Source organism: Ciconia boyciana, chromosome 2 (assembly GCF_034638445.1).
Source record: "Ciconia boyciana chromosome 2, ASM3463844v1, whole genome shotgun sequence".
Lineage (NCBI taxonomy): Eukaryota > Metazoa > Chordata > Aves > Ciconiiformes > Ciconiidae > Ciconia > Ciconia boyciana.
The window spans coordinates 24,778,530-24,800,566 of NC_132935.1; the positions used below are offsets into that span (position 1 = coordinate 24,778,530).

Sequence of the window (22,037 nt, forward strand, 5' to 3'; positions counted from 1 at the left end):
CTTAATGTTTAGAAATAATTGAACAAGTAAAGGGGTTGCTAAAGATTACAATAGTAAGGATGTAACAGAACTATGGAAGTTAGAGAAAGGTGACAAGGATGATCAGAAGTAACGAATACTTCTCTAGAAGGAGATACTAAATGGATTAGGATACTTCTGTGGTGAGAAGAGGTACCTGGAGGGAGAAACATGGTGGAAGGTTTCAAAAACCACGAGTAGCACAAAGAAAGTGAGTAAGATATGGTTATGCACTGTTTTATTACAAAACAAGGGATCACTTGTGTTAGTAGATCCAAAGCTTTTTTTCTCTGCGCATGATGATGAGGTCCACTGTATAGTTACAGAAGATCTTCTAGATGCTAAGAGTTTGTTTTAAAAAGACAATTGAATAAGGCCAGGAAAAAACGACTGTGGCTGAACACATATTTAATGACTGGAGCAGGAAATCTGTCTGCTCCAGATCTCTGGGAAGGTGAAGCAGACAACTATCACTGGTTACTTGACATGTGCTTACATTCTTCCCAAGGTACCTACTGTAGGCCACTGATGAAGACAGCCTACCAGGCTAGATAGAACTTTTGTTCGGGCTTAGGATAAGGGTTGTTCTGGTGCATATAACAAAAAAAGCACAGTAAACTCCTCCATTTCTAACTTGGCATGCCTACATGTTGCAAGTTTTGGAAGATTTAGGCAGAGGCTTTGGACTTGTTTGGATTCTCTTGCTCTTTGTGGAACAGTGACCTGATCGCCCAGACTGCCATGTGATGGAAAGCTTGTGACTGTGTTATTGGAATGAGGCTGCTTAAAGTACTTCAGCATTCTGTTGGTGACCTTAATTTTTGTGGTTTCACTGTACTTTTCCCAAGAAAAAAAGAAATGTCTTCACTTGGAAGCGAGGAGGGAATTGATTCTTATTTTGTCAGAATGTTTATTGAATAGGCCCAGACACACAGGGTTATGTGTTCTGTAATTTTCCTAAGTTGTCAAATGAATACTGTGGCTGGGCCAAGGAAAAGTTTTTCCTGCTTCTCCATATGTAAGGAAAAGAAACTGAGGAAGAGAGAGTTGAAGTAAGAACCCTAACTTTAATGTAATAGTCATTAGGATCATCATATCAAAATAAGTCATAGGAAAAGGTAGATGTCCCCTCATATTTGGGGAGGAAACGCTGCTATGCATTTCCCCTTGTTGCTTATCTTTAAAACTAAGAATTTACCAATCTTCTTTTTCTATATCTGTGTTTCCCCTATTTCTTCAAAAGTTTTGTTTTTTGTCTAGAAAGTGAACAGTGCTTGGCTTTGCTCTAATGGACCAAAAATGAGGGAAGCAGAATTCAAAGTTAAGGAAATTTCTAGTGACTGTTGAGAGCCTGCTCATATAGAGAGGTTTTCAGCTTGACAGGAGCAGGTTCTTGTCCAAGAGGCCCCAGCCCTACTTTGAAGTTAAATCGACCTCTGGAATTCTGCCCCAGAGTTTTCTAGTGTGCCAGGCGGATCAGCAGCACTGGAGATGCCTGTTAGCTCATCTGAGGTGTGGAGTTCATCAGTCCAAGGCAACAAGGCTGTATATTTAGTTTTGTCTGCTTTTCTCAGAAACTGATTTGGGAGGTACGTGTATTTTATATAGTCAAACCGTGGGTTGCTGCCAAAAAGGGCAGTTCCACTGTTACCCTCCAACCTGTCTGACGTGTTTTCCATGCCTCAGATGCAGTGATTGTGTGGCTGCAGGGTGATCTTGGATAAGCTTGATGATCTGATGGGGCAATGTTTTCCTCTCTGGTCTATCCTCCCCACCCCCTTGTGAGCGAACTTGGGACTTATTATGGCAGCACAGTGGCTTGATCTGATGTAAGAGGGACATTAGGAATGAGCAGTGGGGAAAGGGAAGGAAAAGAAGGAGTGAGACTGACTTTTTCAGTGGCAGCTTGCAATAGAATGAGATAATTATGATGTGAAGCAATACTTTAAGTCCTGCTGGCTGCTATTAACATATCGGCGGAGTATTGACACACCAGCAACCCTGCCTCTCTACTGCTAATTTAGGGTGCACTTACTCATCCACTGGTCATGATTAACTGAGTCATTCTAATCCTGTCTCTTTCGGGGACCAAATTCAGTCGGCTGTAGCATACCACATGGTGGCTATGCAGTGGGTTTGAGACAAAACCTTCTTATTTGGGACAGTATTGTAAGTGGCAAGTGTAGCAATGTACTACCATACAGGTGGTGTGCTGTTGGGTCCAGAGGTCCTGCATCTTTTATCTAAACTGTGACTTCCTTTACATACCAGTTTATTTATTGGTTACATATACATTGCCTCATGTGTTCTTATTTATTATCTTCTGCCATGTTTTCTTAGCTAATTACTGTTTTCATGTGTTTAAGCTCCAGTAATTCAAATGAATAGTGTATCTGTATCTTCAGGTGCTGTGTTTAAATGTCCTCCTGGGTTTGCTTTCTCTATATGCTACCATGGGCAGACCTTTATCTCTCTGGGCTAGGGGCACTGTGCCCATAAGAATGTTATTTTGCAGTTTTAAGCAGTCATATTTCTCAGTAATTTCACAGTTAAAATGGTTCTAATTTGCAGGCCTTTACTGCACTAAAGTACATGCGATTTGCAGCTGTAAATTGGTTATCTAAGGCCTAGTAACTCTTATGTTTTCTGTTTAAGTAGCATCAATCACAGTATAACTTCCTCAGTTGAGCCCACATGGATTAATTAGCCAACCAGTCCATACACAGAGACTGAAATTCCTTCTGTGCTGGCTAACTTGTTTAACTGATCTCAGTGGCCAGAAGTTATGGTAATGGACAAGTCCATCCTGGATATGCTGCTGACCATGTTCTGTTGGTAAGCCTTCTGGGAGATGAATTGAATCAATGGGCTAGTCAGCTGTGTCACAGTTCAGAGACTGATCTTTAGGCCAAGACTCTTCACCTACTTTTCTATACAGCCAGACTGAGGAAGAGGAGGAAAGAAGTTGATCCCAAATGTCCTGGTTGCCTTATTCCGTGTCTAGCCTTACAATCTAAGGTAGTCTATACTAACTTCTGCAATGTGGTACAGAGTTAAGATCCTTATTATGGCAATGAACAATTTACTGTTACATAAACGTTGGGTGGCATTATCTCAATTTTTAGGAATTATTTTTCCTTAGTTCTTTAGAACAGCATTGTAGGTTCCTTCAAAAATGAACTGTGGTGTCTGAATCTCAAAATGATAGACCTTTCTTGCAACCTTGCAGTAAAACTGTATCCATCAGCTTGGAAATTAGCTCATAGGAGAAAATTAGTTTTCATCTCAGGAAAAAAAGTATTTTTTTATTTGTGTGCTAGAAATAAGATGCATGTTACATGTTGGTTAATTGTCATGAAAGAAGAGCAAGTTAGAGCTATACTGTTATTCATCTGTTTCCAAAATAACTATGTATATATTACATGCAAATAAGGCTGCCAAAAAAAGCATTCAGAAGTTGTGAAGTTTCAGAACTAAGACTGGCCATGCAGCATCCTCTGGTACATGTGCAGTATGAAACACTAATTGTCCTCTCTTCCCCCTTTTTCTACAGGACTCAGTGTTAGTGGATCACGCTCACTCAGTGAGGAATCACTGTATATGCTATTCAAATAGTATGTAATCTGAAGTCTGGTGTTTATTTGCAAAATACTAAAAGAGTTGCTCTGAAGACAGAATTATCTTTCCCCAAACTTTATCTGGCCTTCATATTTCCATTAAATACTGTTATTAACTAGTCAGATATTGCTATGAACATCCACAGGTCAGTTCTAAGGAGAACTAGCTTCCTGGATGATTTCTGTAGTTTCCCACCTAGATTACCCAAAGTACGTGCATAAAATGTTGGAGATCATTTTGTGGGCAGTCTTAAAACTGTTGATAGCCACGTAATGTTAAAATGCTTAGCATCCTATAATTCACTGACTTTCTGCTTTTAAAATGTGCTTCTTGGAAGAAAGGTTACAAAGTACTACTTCAGTTCTAATGGCTGTATTTGCTGGGTTTCACAATGTTCATATTTGCTACCAATCTCTTTCTGTAGTCGGGTCACTACTAAAAGCTGAGAGAGGCTATAATATGTTGAGGGGGGGATAGAATTTTCATGTTTTTTCTGATCTGTACAGACTGTCTAGTTGCATATTCAACAGATTTCCCTCCCCACCCTCCCCCAAGTTTCAGAAGGCAGATTTGGGGAGACTTTAGGAGAATGGCAGAAGTTGCATTCATGGTTCAAAGTCAATTACTTGTTTTTCAATTGGAGCTGCTAAAGAATTTTCAAAGAAAAGATTGTTAGAATTACATAATGTAAGCAACAGCTTTTTTTCCCCTCTTCTATATAATTTTCAGTAATGCCAGTTTTAAGTTGCTGAAACAATAAAATGACCAGGTAAACACAGAATATAAAGAAATTTATATTAATGTGTTCCAATCAGAGGTAGCTGTTTAAATGAATGTTTAATCAGGGCAGTCCTCTATTGCTACCCCACATACACCTTGCATCGCAAAACACAAAGTCTTATTCCTGTTATAGTAAAGGGTGGAAGTTTAACCTTATTGCCTCCCCGCAATGCTGTTTCCCCTCAAAGAACCCCATCATTGTTTGCCTTGGAGAGCCAAAAATATCAGCTGAATTGTTAATGTCTCTCCAGTTTGAGTCAATCTCTCTACATATAAAATTCTAATCAGGGCAATAAAATTTGTCTCAATCTAAGGAATTAAACCAAGTTTCTTTAAGGTCAGAACTTATTCTGTAAGTTCTATTCTCTAAAAAAAAATTATTTTACAATAAAAGAATCTGTGTTTAAAGTTGGGATGGATTTATTGCTGTGTATTATTGTGGTGAGGAAGCAGAGGAAAGGTAGGAAAACTGCAGGTAAAAGAAAAGTTACGCTGCTGAAATTGGATGTTTATTTTAGAGGTGGTGAGGAAGGAGGTGAACAGTGTGCCACTGAATTGAAATAAGTGATCACTTTAATTTGGAAGGGACCTCTGGAAGTCATCTAGTTGAATCTCCCGTTCCAAGGAAGGCGCACTTTGAAGTTCAGTTAGGTTGATCAAGACCTTGTTCAGCTGAGTTTTGAAAATCTGAAAAGGGGCAGATTCAACAGTCTCTCTCTGTAGCCCAGAGAACTTCTTTCTTCTTGTATCTGGCTGAACTTCCTTTGTGACAACTTCTGACTGACCATTCTCCTTTTTTTCTGCCACTCTGAGAAGTGTCTGCCTCTATGAGGATTTTTTTTTTAATCCCCCATTTAGATTGTTGAAAATTGCATTGAAATACCCACTCTTGTTCAGACAAGACAAACCTTGCTCTGTTAACTTGTTACATCATGTGCTCTAGTCCCCACTGTTGGACTCTCCAGTTTGTCAGCACTTCTTTTATAGTAGCCTGAAACTGGGCACAGTGTTCTAGACTTGGCTTTACAAATGCTAGTTAAAGGGGAATATTTACTTGACCTGACTTTCTGACTGTGCTTTCCTAATGAAGACCAATATATGGTGAGCCTTCCCTGTTGTGAGGGTATATTGCTGACTCATGTTCAGCTTGTCTTCTGGAGCCACCCCAGAACCTTTCGTGCAGCAATGCTACCTGCCCCATTGATCCTGTTCATGACATGGGGTTCTTCTGTCCTAGGTGTGGGACTTTGCCTTTGTTGAACTTCAAGTTTGTTGTCAACCTGATTCCTCCAGCTTGCAGTGGTGGCCCTGCCTTTTAGTGTATTGATAGCTTTCCCCCCTGTTTCATGCAATCCACAAACATGATGGGGGTGTGTTCTAGCTCACTGTCCAGGTTGTTGATGAAGATGTTGGAGTATTTACCCTAGTATCAACCTCTGAGGAATATCGCTGGCTGTTGGTTAGATTTTGAACCACCATTGAGCCCAGCAGTCCAGCCAGTTGTTGTTCCACATCTTCTCCATGATTTCCCAGATTGGCTAAAAAGATACTATTGGAGACTGTCAACAGCCTTTGTAAAGTCAAACTAAATGACATCCTCAGCTCTCTCTTCATCCTCATAGGAAAGCAGCCAGGTTAATTTGGCATGTTTTCCTTCTGGTAAACTTGTGCTGGCTGTTTCCAGTCACCTTTTTACCCTTTGTGTGTCTAGAAATTAGCTTCTGTGAGGATTTGCTCCATAATATCCTAGGGACTGAGGATAAGCCAGCCAGCCTGTAATTCCTTGAATCACTCTTCTTGCCCTTTTTGAAGATGGTGTCATAAGGGACATCCCCTGATTGCTGTAACTTTTTAAAGCTGATAAGTAGCCTTGAGTTGGCATGAGCCAGTTCCTTGGCACCTTTGGATGCATTGCATCTGCTCCCACGGACTTGTATTTGTCGAATTTACTAGAGCAATTCTTAACTCATTCCACTTTTGCTACTAGGCAGAGATGACTGAGAGCCAGAGAAACCCTACTAAAGACTGATGCAAAGAAGATGCTTAGGAGATTTCTACATCATTTGGCAATAGATTGACCACCCCATTTAGCAGCAGGCCAACATTTTTATTGTGTGGGGTTTTTTCTTTTTTTTTCCTGCATATAGACCAATACAAGCTCTTCTTGCTAATCTCTGTATTGCTGTCCAGTTTCAAACCCACCCTAGTCTTGGCCTTCCTAATTCTGCTCCTTAGTACCCAGGCAATGCTGCTTTATTTGCCTTTAGTAATCTGTTCCTGCTTCTGTCTCTTACATGCCTCAGTTTTAGCACTTTAGCTCAGTCAGGAGTTCCTAATTCATTCAAGATGGCCTCCTGCCGTGCTTGCTTGTTATCTTGCATGTCAGGAAGGACTGTTTTCATACTTTGAGGAAGTTGCCCTTGATGCTTAACCAGCTCTTCAAGGTTCCATTGCCCTTTAGGGCAGCATGCCCTGGGATCCCACCTACTAGCTCCTTTAACAAGCTGAGGTTTGCTATCTGGAAACCTGGTTCTGCTACTTGCTTTTGTCACTTGCCTCCATAACTTAACCTCCAGCATCTCATAGTTGCTGCCAAGGCTGCCTCTGCCATCCCTGGCGAGTTTTTACTCTACTCATAGCTGTTCTAGTGGAATACTTCCTGTAGTGGGCCTGTACAGCACCTGCAGTAAAAATTAGTACTGCTCACTCCTAGATTTTTTTGTACCCTGCCATGTTGCCCTCCCAACAGGTACTGAGGTGGTTGACCACCCCCTCCCCCCTCCCCTCATCAGTGGCCTGTGATCAGAGGCTTCTTTCAGTGCTGAGGAAGCCTCTGAAGCACTACTTCACCTTTTTGATTGGGTGGTTTGTAGCAGATGCCATGATGGCATCCATCTTTTGGGCTACCCTTCTGATTTTGACCTATAAACTCTCAACAAGTTTAAGTGTTCCATAGCAGAGCTGCATGTTTGTGTAGAGCTCAACCCTGCTCATCCTTCCTGGTTGTTGCTCGTGAGGAGCCTGCATCCATGTCTCACAGCATGCTAGTTGTATGAGCTATCCGTTGTGTCTCTAATGCTGGTGACATAATAGCTCTGCAGCTGTGCACAGGCTGGCAGTTCTTCTTGTTTGCATCACAGGCTGTATACTTTTGTGCACAGGGTTTCAGATGTACCTGCCTGCCCTACTTTCTCTCAAAGGGAGTGAGAAAACCTCCCCTGGAACCCTGTCTGTTGTGTGCTTCCCCATTCTCTGTTCCTCCACTTACCTGAAGGCTTTGGTTTCTGTTCCCTGGTGAACCTAGTTTAAAGCTCTTCTCACTAGGTTATCAAGCAAAGACGCTCTTGACCTCCTTTGTCGGGTAGATCCTGTTTCTCCCCAGTAGTCCTCATCCCTCTGAGGATCCTGTGTTCATAAACACAAATGCTTTGCTGCTGTTAGCAGGCCTGCTGGAAGGTGGTGATCTGCAGATGCCTCTACTTTTGCTTGAAGCTTTCCCCTTGTCTGGCAGGATCAAGACCACCACACTGACCTTGTTCACTTAATACAGATTATTCAAGGTCTCCCTTGGTGATGCTGTCAGGGCCAATGTGGATGGTATGAACAGGTGCGTAGTTTGTGAGCGAAATGATCTATTTGCAAATATGTTTTATATAATGGTAAAGTTGTTTTTAAACAGTGGCAACTCAAATAAGTGCTTCCTGTTTGAAAGGCATGTGGTTGTATTTTTTTTTAAATGACCTGTGGTTGGGACTGCCATTGAGATTCTTGACCTTATTCATAGCGCTTTGTTAGAAAAGGACTTTGAAGAACCAAACTAACTAAACTGGTGCTGATTACAGCTGTGTGTAGACATGACAAATGCACGTTGTATTACTGAATCATAGTTAAAATCTGTTTTCCCATGTTATCTGTATTTAGTACATTGCTGAAGAGGCTCTGCACTGTTCTGCATTACTTCCAAGGCTGTGCTCAACATCTGGTTAGCCAGTTTAGTACTTCACAGATGTCTTATAGCAAGCTGGAACTTGGTAGTGAAGAATAAGGGCTAATGAGTCTGACTTCCATGTTCTAATCAGTTCTTGATCTCCCTATGTGTACTTATTAGTGCTAGCTAATGTTGAGCATGTGACCATGGGAGATGCCTGAGATTTCTTGAAGTAGTTTTTCATATGAACCACTAGATATGTTTTAGATAATTTTATGTTGCTGCCATGCTATATTAACTTTCAAACTACAGGTGGAAGACTCTGATTTGTTAGCACTATCTTGAAATATACAGTGTAAAAATGCTAATTTAAGGAGAAGAGAAGATGGGCTCTGTTGCATACTAGATTCAAGAAACATTACAAAAGTTATGTTATTGGAATTATGTAGTCAAAACCACAAACCTGAAAAAATACCAACACTGATCATCACCTGTGCAGTGAATGGTCATTGTTATGTTTATTGCAGCATATTTTCCATATGATTTTACGTGTGGCATAACTTGGGCTCAGTAAGAAGAATGACATTTGCTGCCTCACTTCCTTCATTAGATCCTATGCCTAAGTTGTTATACTTGAGTAAACCTGGTAATTCTCCTATGTTAGTGAGTTCTTATTCTGTCCATTACCGTAATATTGAGGTGTCCCCTTAATTATAATATAGGAGGAAGAAGGGATTATCTCCATTAGTTTGAGACAATTACTGAAAGTCTTAGACCAAACCTTGTCATCATAAGTAATTTAGATGTCATAATTTGGTACCTCACTCAAGACATAGGCTGTGATTTTGTTTGAAGAGCACAGAGCATTCAGATCTGCTTAAAAAGATATCTGAAAGGTAATTGCTCTGAAAGTGAAGCTCAAGGAAAGTGGCTTCAGGAGAGCATAGTCTCTTTGAAGTTTGTAGCAGACAGTGGGAACCAAACTCTAACATTGGCTTCAGGCCAGAGCTGCAACTGTAACAACTCTGTTTCTGTCTGAAGCTTTCTGCCTTAATTCATAAGTTATACTTCAAATATTACAAGTGGGAAGGGTATCGGAGTAACTGTCATCTCTTCTCCTCTGCTCATTTGCTCATTTCTCCTGCATCTCAGCCTCTTTGTTAGTCCAGCCTTGTCTTCACATAACTGAATACTAGGAGAGGTATGTGATTATGATAAGATTGGTGATTGAGCTTCATAGCTTCTGGTGGAAGAATGATTATAGCATGGTGCCTTTATTTGCCATGAGAGTGGACTTACCCAGTGTACTTGACCTAATCAGACTGTTTAGATGCAGTGATCTGATACTTCCTGGAAGCATCAGGCTTAATATGCATGTATTACTTAGTGTAAAAAGAGCAGCTGGGAATGGACTTAGGCAGTTAAAGCAATTCAGCTGACCCAGACTCCTTCAGAGGGGCCCTCAGGAAGGAGAATGATTGATTGTGAGCAGAGAACCTGTAGATGAGTTGTCCCAACAGCTGCATGGATTAGGTAGTGTGTGATAAACTGTATAAATGCACCCTTAAATCTCTCTTGTGTGTGGCATCCATAGCCAGTTGGATGTAAATATGTGGATTGGCTGGTCTCCTAATAGATGTGGAACACCTGAACTTGCTGTGATCTGCTTTGCCCCGAATTTCCACTTTTAAAGATTGGCTTCATGGTTAATGTTTTTATGTAGGCTGTAGAGTTGTTCACGTTTATCATTCACATTCATTTTAATATATAACTTGCATGTGGTTTTGATGATGAAGGATATGAATCTGCTTCATGGCTGACTCATATTTAGAGAGTAGCACCAACCCATCAAAGGGACATAGCATACAGAATTAGAACTAGCCAAAGATACAAAGCAAATAAATATTCCACAGGATTTTAAATGAGCATCTTGACACAACTGGAAATCAGAAACGAAATAGAAACATAATGACTGTGAAATTATACTAAGGTGCAAGGTATAGAGCTGATGGTATCCTGATGGAAGAATGGTGCTGTATGTTTAAAAGCTCAGAATAAAATAAATCAACTGTTTTAACAGAAAACATGATACCCATATGGCTTGATCAGGAATAGTACAGTATAAGAACCATACATCCAGACCAGGATAGCAACATTGACTGTAACATATTCCTAGTATTAAAATATTAAATAGTTTTGTTTCTTTTAATTGTACTGTGTGGTAGTTATCAATGGCATTACTTGTATGTCAACATCAAACTACTGTTAAAACTAGAGAGTAGTGGATATTAAGTAGATGGCAAGTTGTGTGCTATGACAAGGTGTACTATGGGCTGATTCTGTACTAAATTGTTTCCTTTGTAAATTGAAAGTCACTTGCAGGGACACAGGCACTACACTACCTATGTAATGACTTTTAACCATCCTTATGAGTAGAGCCTGTGATTTAGGGTAAAGAAAGTAGGAGACATAATTAGGAAGTATTTTGATGTGGATTTTAAGAGTTATTTGTGGTTTTGTAAGACTTTGTGAATAAATGAATAATTGGAGGAGCTTTGGATCTGTTTTTGTATACTTTGGTCCCTTGTTGCTTCCAACAATTGGTAGGCTCAAAAAGTGTATCCGCCTCATCTATTCCCCCAAATTGCATCAGGCTTACATTAGTTTACATGCCAACTAGTCTCTGTATGATGTAAAGAAGAACTATACATTGTGTTTTGTTGTGTTTTTTTTTTTAAAAAAAAGGTGGTATTATATATTTCCCAACAAAACAGGTTTTTTTCATATCTTGTATGTATGAAGCCATAAGCCGTTGATGCATTTAGGTAATCTGTCTTGAGGAATATGTCCTTTTAATACAAGTTTAGAATGATGGAATGCATTGTAAAAATCCAAATGGGGTTAACAGCTATGCTCATTGCAGGGGAAAAAATGGAATAGAACAGGATAGAACATTTCAGTTGGAAGGGACCTACAACAATCACCTAGTCCAACTGCCTGACCAGTTCAGGGCTGACCAAAAGTTAAAGCATGTTGTTAAGGGCATTGTCCAAATGCCTCTTAAACACTGACAGGCTTGGGGCATCGACCATCTCTCTAGGAAGCCTGTTCCAGTCTTTGACCACCCTCTCAGTAAAGAAATGCTTCCTAATGTCCAGTCTGAACCTCCCCTGGCGCAGCTTGGAACCATTCCCACATGTCCTGTCCCTGGATACCAGGGAGAAGAGATCAGCACCTCTCTCTCTCTGCTTCCCCTCCTCAGGAAGCTGTAGAGAGCAATGAGGTCACCCCTCAGCCTCCTTTTCTCTAAACTAGACAAGCCCAAACTCCTTAGCTGTTCCACATAGGACATTCCTTCCAGTCCTTTCACCAGACTTGTTGCCCTCCTTGGGATGCATTCAAGGCCCTTTGCATCCTTCTTAAATTGTGGTGCCCAGAACTGCACACAGGGCTCAAGGTGAGGCCTCACCAATGCTGAAAACAGTGGGATCATCACCTCTTTTGACCAGCTGGTTATAGTGTGTTTGATGCACCCCAGGATGCAGTTTGCCCTCTTGGCTGCCAGGGCACACTGCTGACTCACACTGAGCCTGCTGTCGACCAGCACCCCCAGATCCTTTTCTGCAGGGCTGCTCTCCAGCCACTCCTCTCCCAATTTATACTTGTGTTTGGTGTTACTCTGTCCCAGGTGCAGAATCTGGCATTTGGACTTGTTAAATTTCATGCCATTGACGATTGTCCAATACTCCGATCTATCTAGATTCCTCTGCAAGGCCCCTCATCCTTCAGGAGAGTCAGCAGCACCTCCCAGTTTGGTATCATCAGCAAACTTACTAATGGTGCATTCAACTTCTGCATCCAGATCATTTATAAAAATACTGAACAGAGCTGGCCCTAGAATTGAACGCTGAGGAACACTGCTGGTGACAGGTTGCCAGCCAGATGTAGCCCCATTCACTACAACCCTTTGAGCCCTGCCCTTCAGCCAGTTCTTCACCCAGCGCACTGTACCTGCTCGTCTCACAGTTGGACAACTTGTCCAGAAGGATGCTGTGAGGGACAGTATCAAAAGCCTTACTAAAATCCAAAAAACCTACGTCTTCTGCCTTCCTTTCATCTACTAGGCAGGTGACCTTATCATAGGAGGATATCAAATTAGTTAAACAGGACTTTCTGTTTGTGAACCCATGTTGACTGTGCCTGATGATTGCACTGTTCTTCAAATGCTTTTCAGTAGTACCCAGTATGATCATCTCCATAATTTTTCAAGGAACTGAGGTTAGACTGACAAGTCTGTAGTTCCCTGGGTCTTCCCTGATCCCCTTTTTGTAAACTGGAATAACATTGGCTAGCTTCCAGTTGGCAGGGACCTCAGCCACTAATTTTTCAAGAACTATAGCTAGGGATTTAACTCCTTAGAAACACATACTTGCCTTTTGTTCAGACAGTCAACTAACTTACTGGATATTCCTTAGTAGCTAAATATTTTGGAGTCCCTTTATTCTGGGGTGATATGCAAGCTTTAAATGTAGACCAGTCAACTAAAAAAATGAACAAACCGCCCCTGATTTATTCACATTGGCATAAATGCACCTAATCCTGCTGTACACAATAATTCAGTTGTAAATGATATTAATACAGAATCACAGAATTGTTGAAGTTGGAAGGGACCCCTGGAGGTCACCTGGTCCAACCACCCTGCTCAAGCAGGGCCATCTGGAGCTGGTTGGCCAGGACCATGTCCCACATGGCTTTTGAATATCTCCAAGGAGGGAGACTCTACAACCTTCCTTGGCAACCTATTCCAGTGCTTGGTCGCCCTCACAGTAAAAAAAGTGTTTTTCTGATGTTCAGAGGGAACCTTCTGTGTTTCAGTGTGTGCCCATTGCCTCTGGTCCTGGACCTGGGCACCACTGAAAAGGGCCTGGCTCTGTCCTCTTTGCACCTTCCCTTCAGATATTTGTATGCATTGAGAAGATCCCCCTTGAGCTTGCTTTTCTCCAGGCTGAACAGTTCCAGCTCTCAGCTTTTCCTCATAGGAGAGATGCTCCAGTCCCTTAATCATCTTTATAGCCCATTGTTGGACTCTCTCCAATACGCCCATGTCTCCCTTGTACTGGTGAGTCCAGAAGTGGACCCAGCGCTCCAGGTGTGGCCTCACCAGTGCTGAGTAGAGGGGAAGGATCACCTCCCTCCACCTGCTGGCAATAGTCCTCCTAATGCAGCCTGGGATACCATTTGCCTTTTTGCAGCATACAAAATACTTAAATACCATTAATGTTGTGCCAAAACATCTGCAAAATATGGTTTTGGTCTACAGAAACAACATAACAAAGGTTTTGTACAATGCTTTGTGCATTCAGTAAGGGAAGAAATGGTGTATGTACGGCTCAGCTGCCATACTGCCATAGTTAAAGAATGTTTGTTCTTTTAGAAGGGTTTTTTTTTGAGAATTTCGTATTTGTGTAAGTGTTTTCAGTGGTATGCATACGTGGTGTATGTTCTGAAAAAGTTTAAATCGCACATAAGTCAAGAAATGAGTAATTTTGAAAGATTTTTCTTTTAAAGTTGGTTTTTTTTTGTGATTGCATGGTAATGTTCAATATGGCAGTACATTATTTTCTGAAAAGGTCATTTTGTCCAGGGGAGGTGAGTGTAGTTTCTTGGCTTGAGTAAGGCTGGAAATTCATTGCATCTTTCTAAATATTATGAGATATTAAAGCTAAACATTTTGTCTGTGTATTATAATGCATATATTTAGCTGTTTAGCATTAGTATAAGGAATGACTTTAGTGACTGCATCATATTACACAGATGGTCATGATGATGATGTGTGTGTGGATATATATACACACACGCTTTATGAAGCACAAGTGGATGGATCTAGGACATCTGGAGTTGGGATTGATGTGTCTCGGAACACTTATGGCAGAGTACCTGTTCTCCCTTCTTTTTCCCTGTGCTTCCCTGTTACTGCTGTTCCTGATAAACACGGCTCATGCTCTCTGCTTACTACTTACAGGTGACATTCACTTCTGTGGGCTTTTCTGACCTCTGTATGTATTTTGATGTTACTTAAATACTTCTTAACTTCTGTAACATGTAGCTATGCTAGAGCTTTCCTTTACTGATGGTACCTGGAACGTGTATCAGGCTTCAGTACTCTAGAACTTGCTCTCTTCTGGTTTGCTGGATTCTCAGTCCATAGCTTCTTAGTCAACCTTTTGGTACGAGTATTCTGTTACCCTCTCCTTTTGAGAGCTGGAGAGGGTAACAGAACATTTTTGTGTTCTGTTCAAAGCCGCATTTTTGCCATGCAGCTGCAAAAGCACTTCTCTATCGAGTGGTGATCCAAAGATCTCCATGTGGTTTAACCACTAATTTTTCAAGAACTAAAGCTAGGGATTTACTTCCTTATGAACACAACATATTGAAGAGAGACCTTCTCTGCAGAGCCTTCTAAGTACAATTTCTCATAATGCTTGTTTCTAGATGAAAGTGGGCAGTAAGTTGTATGCCTATCTTGCTATGCATTTGTCAGTGCTTGGGATAGTTTTTTGATGCATATTCAGGATTAACTACATGGAAGTCTCTGGAGATTCAGGACACTGTATTGTTTCTGAACTGGGGTGGATTTGGCAATGCTCTGGCAGAAAGTGTTACACTCAGCATGTCATAAACCATTCATGATACAGTATTTGTTAATAGCCAGAGCTTAAATTGCCTGTAGTGTGAGTCTTCAGATAATCACAGTTTTAGTGTACCTCACCACAAAATTATTAGCTCACATAATGAGTATCGTCTCTTTCTCCAGATATCCTTTTGACCATACTTGTTTATCTTACAGTTGATTTAAAGTCCCTTCTTGCTTGATTCCAGATTATGTAGATGGTTTTACTCCCTTGATGCAATGCCAGGAAAGCTGTCTTGTTTGAGCTGTGTATAAGAGGGTTTTCAGTTCTCCTGACATACAATCCTTTGAAGCAGCATAGCAGTCAGCGTAAAGTAGCACAAATAAAGGCTTTGAGCAGTGTGCCACTGAATAGAAACATTGAAAAATCTCAGAGATAAATAGCAGGCAAGGAATGCATAATGCGTAGCAGAGGCGGTAACTGCTTGCTGTGGAGCATGGTGCTAATGCCACCATCAATTTCATCCCCTACTTGCATAGGGAAAGGTTTATAGGGGTTTATAAGGGACTCTGGGTATAGCAACACATGTACTTATTTGAAAAGCAATGCCGATTTGAGCAGCTCCTACTCTGCTACATCATTGTTGACTATGCCATGAATTGAACCAGGGAACTGATTTGTTGGAAAAATAATTTGGCAGACAGGTTTATTTTTAACTAGGGTCAGTTACAGTTGTTCAGTGGAAGGGCTGACACACAGTCGGAATTACTGCTGTAGGTTGCAGTGAAAGGAGGGACTGGAGCTTGGCACTGCTGTTTAAATAAATGTCTGTGTAACTCTGCCCTTGGGCTCCACGCCCAGTTTTTATGAGACTGGATAGAAGCTGGAATAGGGAAGTGGTTCTGTTTATTAAATAATTAAAACTTGTTAGGAGCAACCTAAGTGCAGATAATTGTGCTGACTAATCTTTTTTTCCTTTCTGTTGAGTCATTCTCTTGGCTTAGAGTGATTATGAGTGGGTTTTTTTGTTTCTTGTGGGCTTTTGGTGTTAGGTTTTTTTTGGAGGGAGGTATGGATGTGTACCAGCACTTTCAAAACTGAAACTGGAAGGAATTGCTATTGCTTAATTTAATTTCTGTGTAGGATTGGAAAAGTAGAGGAAGAGGGGAAAAATGCAACTCAATGTTGCAGCCAAATTAGAGTATTCATCTTCAGTTTTGCAGTTTCTTGCATTTCTACGAATGTGTCAAGTTCATTTGCTTACTTCTTATATTAAAGCATCAATGTACTGTAATTGAACAGCATTTCAATTGCATGAATAGTTTCTTTGTATTTCCTTGAGAAATTGCATCACAAGGAATGAATTGTGTGTATGTTTTTACTTTTATTCTAGAATAAATGATGATGAAAATCTAAGAAGTGGTCTCAGGGGGTCTAGTACCTGCAAAAGATTCGCTCTTACTGTTTTTCTAATAACACTTATTCAGGAGCTCATATGTTCCTATTATGTTGATCTAAACCAATGAAGATAAACAACTGTGCTAACTGATGACTTCGTAGTCTGTGTAGTTTATGAAGCAGATAAATTAAAATATATCTCAATTTTTTTTTTTTACTATATTGTAATTTCTTTGGTAAGGAAATCTGTCAGCTTGTTGCCAGTTGATACTTGCAGCTTATTGTATCATTTGTGATAATATATGAATTCTGCAACATATTAAAGTAGTAAATAAGAGAAGCATTTTGGACTGCCCAGTCTACACCAACTCTTTATTTGTAGTAGCTATTTAATCATGGATAATTTTTTTTTTTTTTTAAACTTTAAAACTGAAGTTTGTCTGGTCTGCTTTAAAAAAAAAAAAAGTCAAGCAAAAGAGTTCTTAGTGTTTCCTTTGTGGTGCTTTTACAGAGTTCAATAAATATCCTTGTTGCGATTTCCCCCCCCCCCCGCCCCCCCCCCTTACTCTTCAAATTTTCAGTTTTGTTTCTCAGTTTGTATTCAGTTACTTGAGTAATTTGAGAGTACCTTTCTGTTCATCCTGACTGAAAAAAATATACAGCAAGCATGATATGAAAGAGAGCTGAGTATAACTGCAAAATGTGTTGTTGACTTCAGGAACTCTAAAGTTCTAAGGAGCCTCAACTCTTCTGCCTTAATTCTCAGAAGTAACTGAAGGCAGTGCCATTATTAAAGAACATAAAAAAACCTGTTAAAAATTCAGCATGGCTGTAGAAGATAGTATCATGCACTGGTAAACGTTATGTAAAGGAGTATGTTTTTTTAGAGACCAGAAGGTATTAACAGGCTGCAACTACTTTGAAAGTTGCAGGCTGGCATGTTGCATTAACTTCACATACTGGTAGTTGTGCTTACTAAAGTGTGGCTTGTCTTCTAAAATATATTCAGGGCCAGCTATGTTAAGATTTCTGTTAGTTCAATTGTACAACTTCATAGTGTGATAGTAACATGATATATTATAGCATAGCTTATGTGCATTATCTACACTTAATATTAAGAACTAACAGGAAACCTTTGCCTAGACAGCAAACTAATTAACATTGTTGGTAGATATTTAAAAAAATACAGTAGTTGTGGCTGAAATTGAAGAGCCATATATTCAGTCTGATTGTGTTTTCCTATGAGGATATCATCTAGCAATTGTCAAGTGATGCAGGTAATTTAAAAAGAACCCAAAAGTTCAGTGAGCATTCATTCTCTGCATCAGTCGGCAACAAGAAAAGAAGAACGGTGTGAGAAAAAGCCCATAGCATCTTGTTGGCATCCATTCTTAATCATTTCTGTAATTATCTACAGTTAAGGAATGAGTGATAATAGTTATTGGCACCTTCCAGCATAAGAGTACCCTGACATCTTAGTTGTCCTTTTTCAGGGCTGAGTAGGGTTTTGGGAAGGTCATTGGGGCACATCTGTATGGGTATAGTTCTGCGGCTTTGCGTCAGTATGGAGCACAGGCAGAGTGAGAAATACTTATTTTCAAAAATTAGCATTTACTTATATTCCATATAAAATGAAGGCATAGCCTTAAAAGAAATGGTGTACTTGACAGACTTCAATAAAATTATGTAAACTAGTTGGGAACTGTTTGGGTGTTTGTGTTTCTGCATGCTATATTAACTCCCTACAGATAATAAGTATCAAGCTATCCCTGACGAATATACTTTTCGCAAGCTTTGTGATAAATAATTATTTGGCTAATTTCTGTACACCTTTATCCCTTGCTCTTTGTTTTGTGTTTTTTTTTTTTGTTGTTGTTCTTGCGAATAAACTCTTAATTAATCCTCTCCAATTTGTAAATTGCCAGCAATGAGAATCTAATAGTAGTGCAATTAGGAATAGCTGGTGGACAAAAGCTTGATACTACTAATTGTAGACTTAGCAGGCATTTTGTATGTAGGAATTTGAGACATAAAGAAAACATGGCATTCCTTTCATCTCTTTCCGAATGTAGGACTGTGCTAGTTTGTTGGGCAAACTGTGTAGAGAACTTAAGGGCATGCATGTTTGAGGAATAGCTCTAGCCTTACACAGTAGAGAAGGGGCTATCTTTTTCTGGGGAAATATTCTGGTATGTGCCACCTAGTCCAGGGGTGACCACTATTACCTTTGTTTTGACAAAGGTAATGCATAACTTGACAATTAATATGTATGATCTTAGTGATTAATGTATTAGTTGTATATTACAGAAACTGTGCAGCAGCCTTTATGAAGGATGTCAACATCTTAAGAGTAGTAACTTTTGATTGACAGGCAAGAGAATATTGCATATTCTGCCATCTGATCTGCATCAGTCAGCCCCTTCTCTAGTTTTGTAGCTCACTTGCTCTAATTGGACTCTAGATGTGTAAGAATCTAGCTATATGGATCAAGTTAGTAGATCAGAATTTTGAACTGCAAATGCTATTGGGCATATTCCTGTGTTAAAATACCTAAGGTACATTGTCTGTGTTATGGATAATAATCACTATGAAATGATCATGTTTTAGATAGTTCAAATATATAGACTCGATGTATATACCTGAAAATGGTTTTATGTTTTCTTGCAGCTAACAGAAGATGAAATTGCAACTATTCTGAAATCTACTCTTAAAGGACTTGAATACTTGCACTTTATGAGAAAAATACATAGAGATATAAAGGCTGGAAACATCCTTCTTAACACCGAGGGACATGCAAAATTAGCTGATTTTGGTGTGGCTGGCCAGTTAACAGTAAGTGCCTGTGGAAAGATCATTTAAAAATGCTTTAGTGCTCCTAACCATGTTCTCTTACTTTTGTGTTTTTCTTCTGCCTTGAATTTTGTGTCTGAGGAGTGACTAGTGGTAGTGGTAGAGCTAACATTCTTTATCATGATGAGTATTTAATGTATTGCAAGGTTATTTACTTTTTAGTTTTTTATTTTTATAACCCAGTGTACTTCAAGTGCCTGATGATCCCACTTTAAACTTTTGTTTGTGGTTTATGGTCATTGTCACCTGTTTGGCCTCTGTAGGCTGATGGTCTGAATCTGTTTGGTCTTTGTTGGAAGTCACTACCATTTGACCTTTGGGTGGCTAATTTAACTTTTAAATATAGAATTAATATCAAAAGAATCTGAAAATAAGCATCTCTGTTTTAATTGTATAAACAATATAATTGCAGGATACAATGGCAAAACGTAATACTGTTATAGGAACTCCGTTTTGGATGGCTCCTGAAGTAATACAAGAGATTGGCTATAACTGTGTGGCAGACATCTGGTCCCTTGGTATCACTTCAATAGAAATGGCTGAAGGAAAGCCTCCATATGCTGATATTCATCCAATGAGGGTAAGTGTGTGTGTGGTGGTGTTTTTTTGTTTGTTGTACTAAAAGAAAAAAAACAACCAAAAAAAGGTCAAAAAAGTAATACTGGAATTGTACAACTGTATGTTTATGGACAAAGATTTTAAGAGTAAGAATTTTTACTTGCTGTCTTGCTTTGTATTTATGCAGTTTGCCTGTGTTTTAACATGTGTCTGTAAGGTTTCAGAACGCTTTTATTTCCACTTGAGAGAGAACTAAAGCTTTAAGTGCTTAATTGGCTTGAAGGCAACATATAGAGCCTATTCCATACTGTACCTGCACTTGAGAGTTCCATAACCAGGAGGCCATCCTCCTTTGAAAGGGAGTTTTGAAGTAAATATGACCTAAAGAAGGATTCAGAATTGTGCTATGTGAGCACTGCTAATGTTAGTAGCCCCTGACAGTTTTTATTTATTACTGACTCTTAAAGTCTGTTACTGAATTAGTTTACTTTTTGCAAAATAAAATGTAAATAGAATTAGTTGCTTTTAGAAGTAGCAGTTATAAAGGAATTACTTTGAGAAGTTCATGGGGAGCAATGTTTATCTAGGAATAACTGTTGCCACTGTTAGTCATGCTTTTATTTTTTTGAAATAAGCTATAGAATAGCTACACTGATTGTACTGAGCATCAATAAATACTCCGTTCTTGAATTGTTTATATCTAAAGCCCATTTGGTATTAGCAAGGCACTTTATATTGCTAAAAGCAGATTTTTTTTCATCTTTGTGATTGGCTGCAAAAATGGCATGCGTACTAGATTGTTTTATTCAGTTCCCTTTTGCTGGTGCCTCATACATCAGGATCTTAATATAAGGAAGCCACCGCTGTTGAAAGAGAAGGTACTGTTCATATATGATTACTTTAAGGTGTCACATATATGAGTTCAGGTGTATTTAGTGCTGTTGAGTTCTTGTTTGTGTGTGCTTTTTGTAGCAGAGATGTTTCCTGAAGTTTTATGGCAATGTGCAGCTCGGTTAAAACTAGTGAGTGTTTTGCAATTAGAAACATTACATAATTTTGGAAGCAAAGCTTAGTAATTTTCTTGCACCATATTTTTTTTTTTTAATCTGTGTGATTAACTATTTTAAAATTACTGTTTAAACTGAAAATACTCAGATGAAAGCTGAGAACAAAATAAGTATCTCTGAAGCTTAGTTTTGATGGGAATTAATTTAAGATGGAATAACATTTAAAAAAATATTTTGAAGAACTATTGATTACAAATTAAATACATTTGATCATGCTGGGGTTTTTGGTTGTAATTTTAATGAAAATGTCTAGATTACTTCTGAGTTAATTTTAACGTCATTATATGTAGTTGCACTAGCTGTTGAAAGGTGAGGACTACATTATCAGAGAGGATTTTTATACTCATGACAATAGCTGCTTATAAATCAAAGGTCATGGAGTTTGAAAGCTTGTGAATCTGTTTAATTCTTGTAATCAAATGAATGCTATCAAAGGCCAAAGTAATATAACGCAACAATTCTGGATTACATAGAACATGTGTTCTTGTTAATAAATTACGTTATGGTTTTTAAGGGCTTGTACGCAGTTAGTACGCTTTTGTATATTTGATACCTACAGTTTTTCTTAATTTTTATTAGTGAGTTGTTACAGTGGTTAACAAGAAATACACAGATTTAAGTTGCAATAGTTTTCCCAGTGTCATATGATATAGCTTCACAGGACTTTTGGACATATGTAGATGCTTTCCTTCTTTGTTTTAGTTATGACACAGAATTGATACAGGCAAGCATGAAAGCTTGGGCAAATTTTCATTGCTTTTTCTAGATGTTGCTGGAGTTCTGTGGTATTTATGTAAGGCACAATTTTGTTACTTGGGAATGCATGTTGAAATTACCATGTGCAGTATTTTGCTGTAGGCTGGTTGGCACTGTCACAAAGGTAATGCACTGCCAGTAGGCCATTTCCTTGTCAACTGTATTTACAGCTTAATAGAAATATTACATGACTTCTTTAAACAAGTGTTTTGGCAGAGAGGAAATAGCAGATTCCATGCAAACAAGCATAGCTTCCTCTGCTTAACCACACTCTAGCTACTCCAAAGAATTGTACTAGTTTCAGCTGGGAAAGAATGAGAAGTGGGGGGGTGCAAAATGAAATTTCATGTGGGGGGAAAAAACAGCAGTTTCTTTCTGTTTAAATGTTCCTGTTTTAGTATATTTGACTGCATAAGTGTCATCAATGCTATT

General features: G+C 39.2%; 1 protein-coding gene across 2 annotated transcripts in view; it reads left to right on the forward strand.

Annotated features, from left to right (window-relative positions):
* STK3 (serine/threonine kinase 3) overlaps positions 1-22,037 on the forward strand; it is a 144,466-nt gene that overhangs the window by 14,039 nt on the left and 108,390 nt on the right. For both annotated transcript variants that reach the window (XM_072852132.1, XM_072852131.1), the window contains 2 exons: positions 19,042-19,206; positions 19,637-19,804. In XM_072852132.1, coding sequence (XP_072708233.1) covers positions 19,042-19,206; positions 19,637-19,804 — 333 coding nt within the window. The remainder of the gene's footprint in view (positions 1-19,041; positions 19,207-19,636; positions 19,805-22,037) is intronic.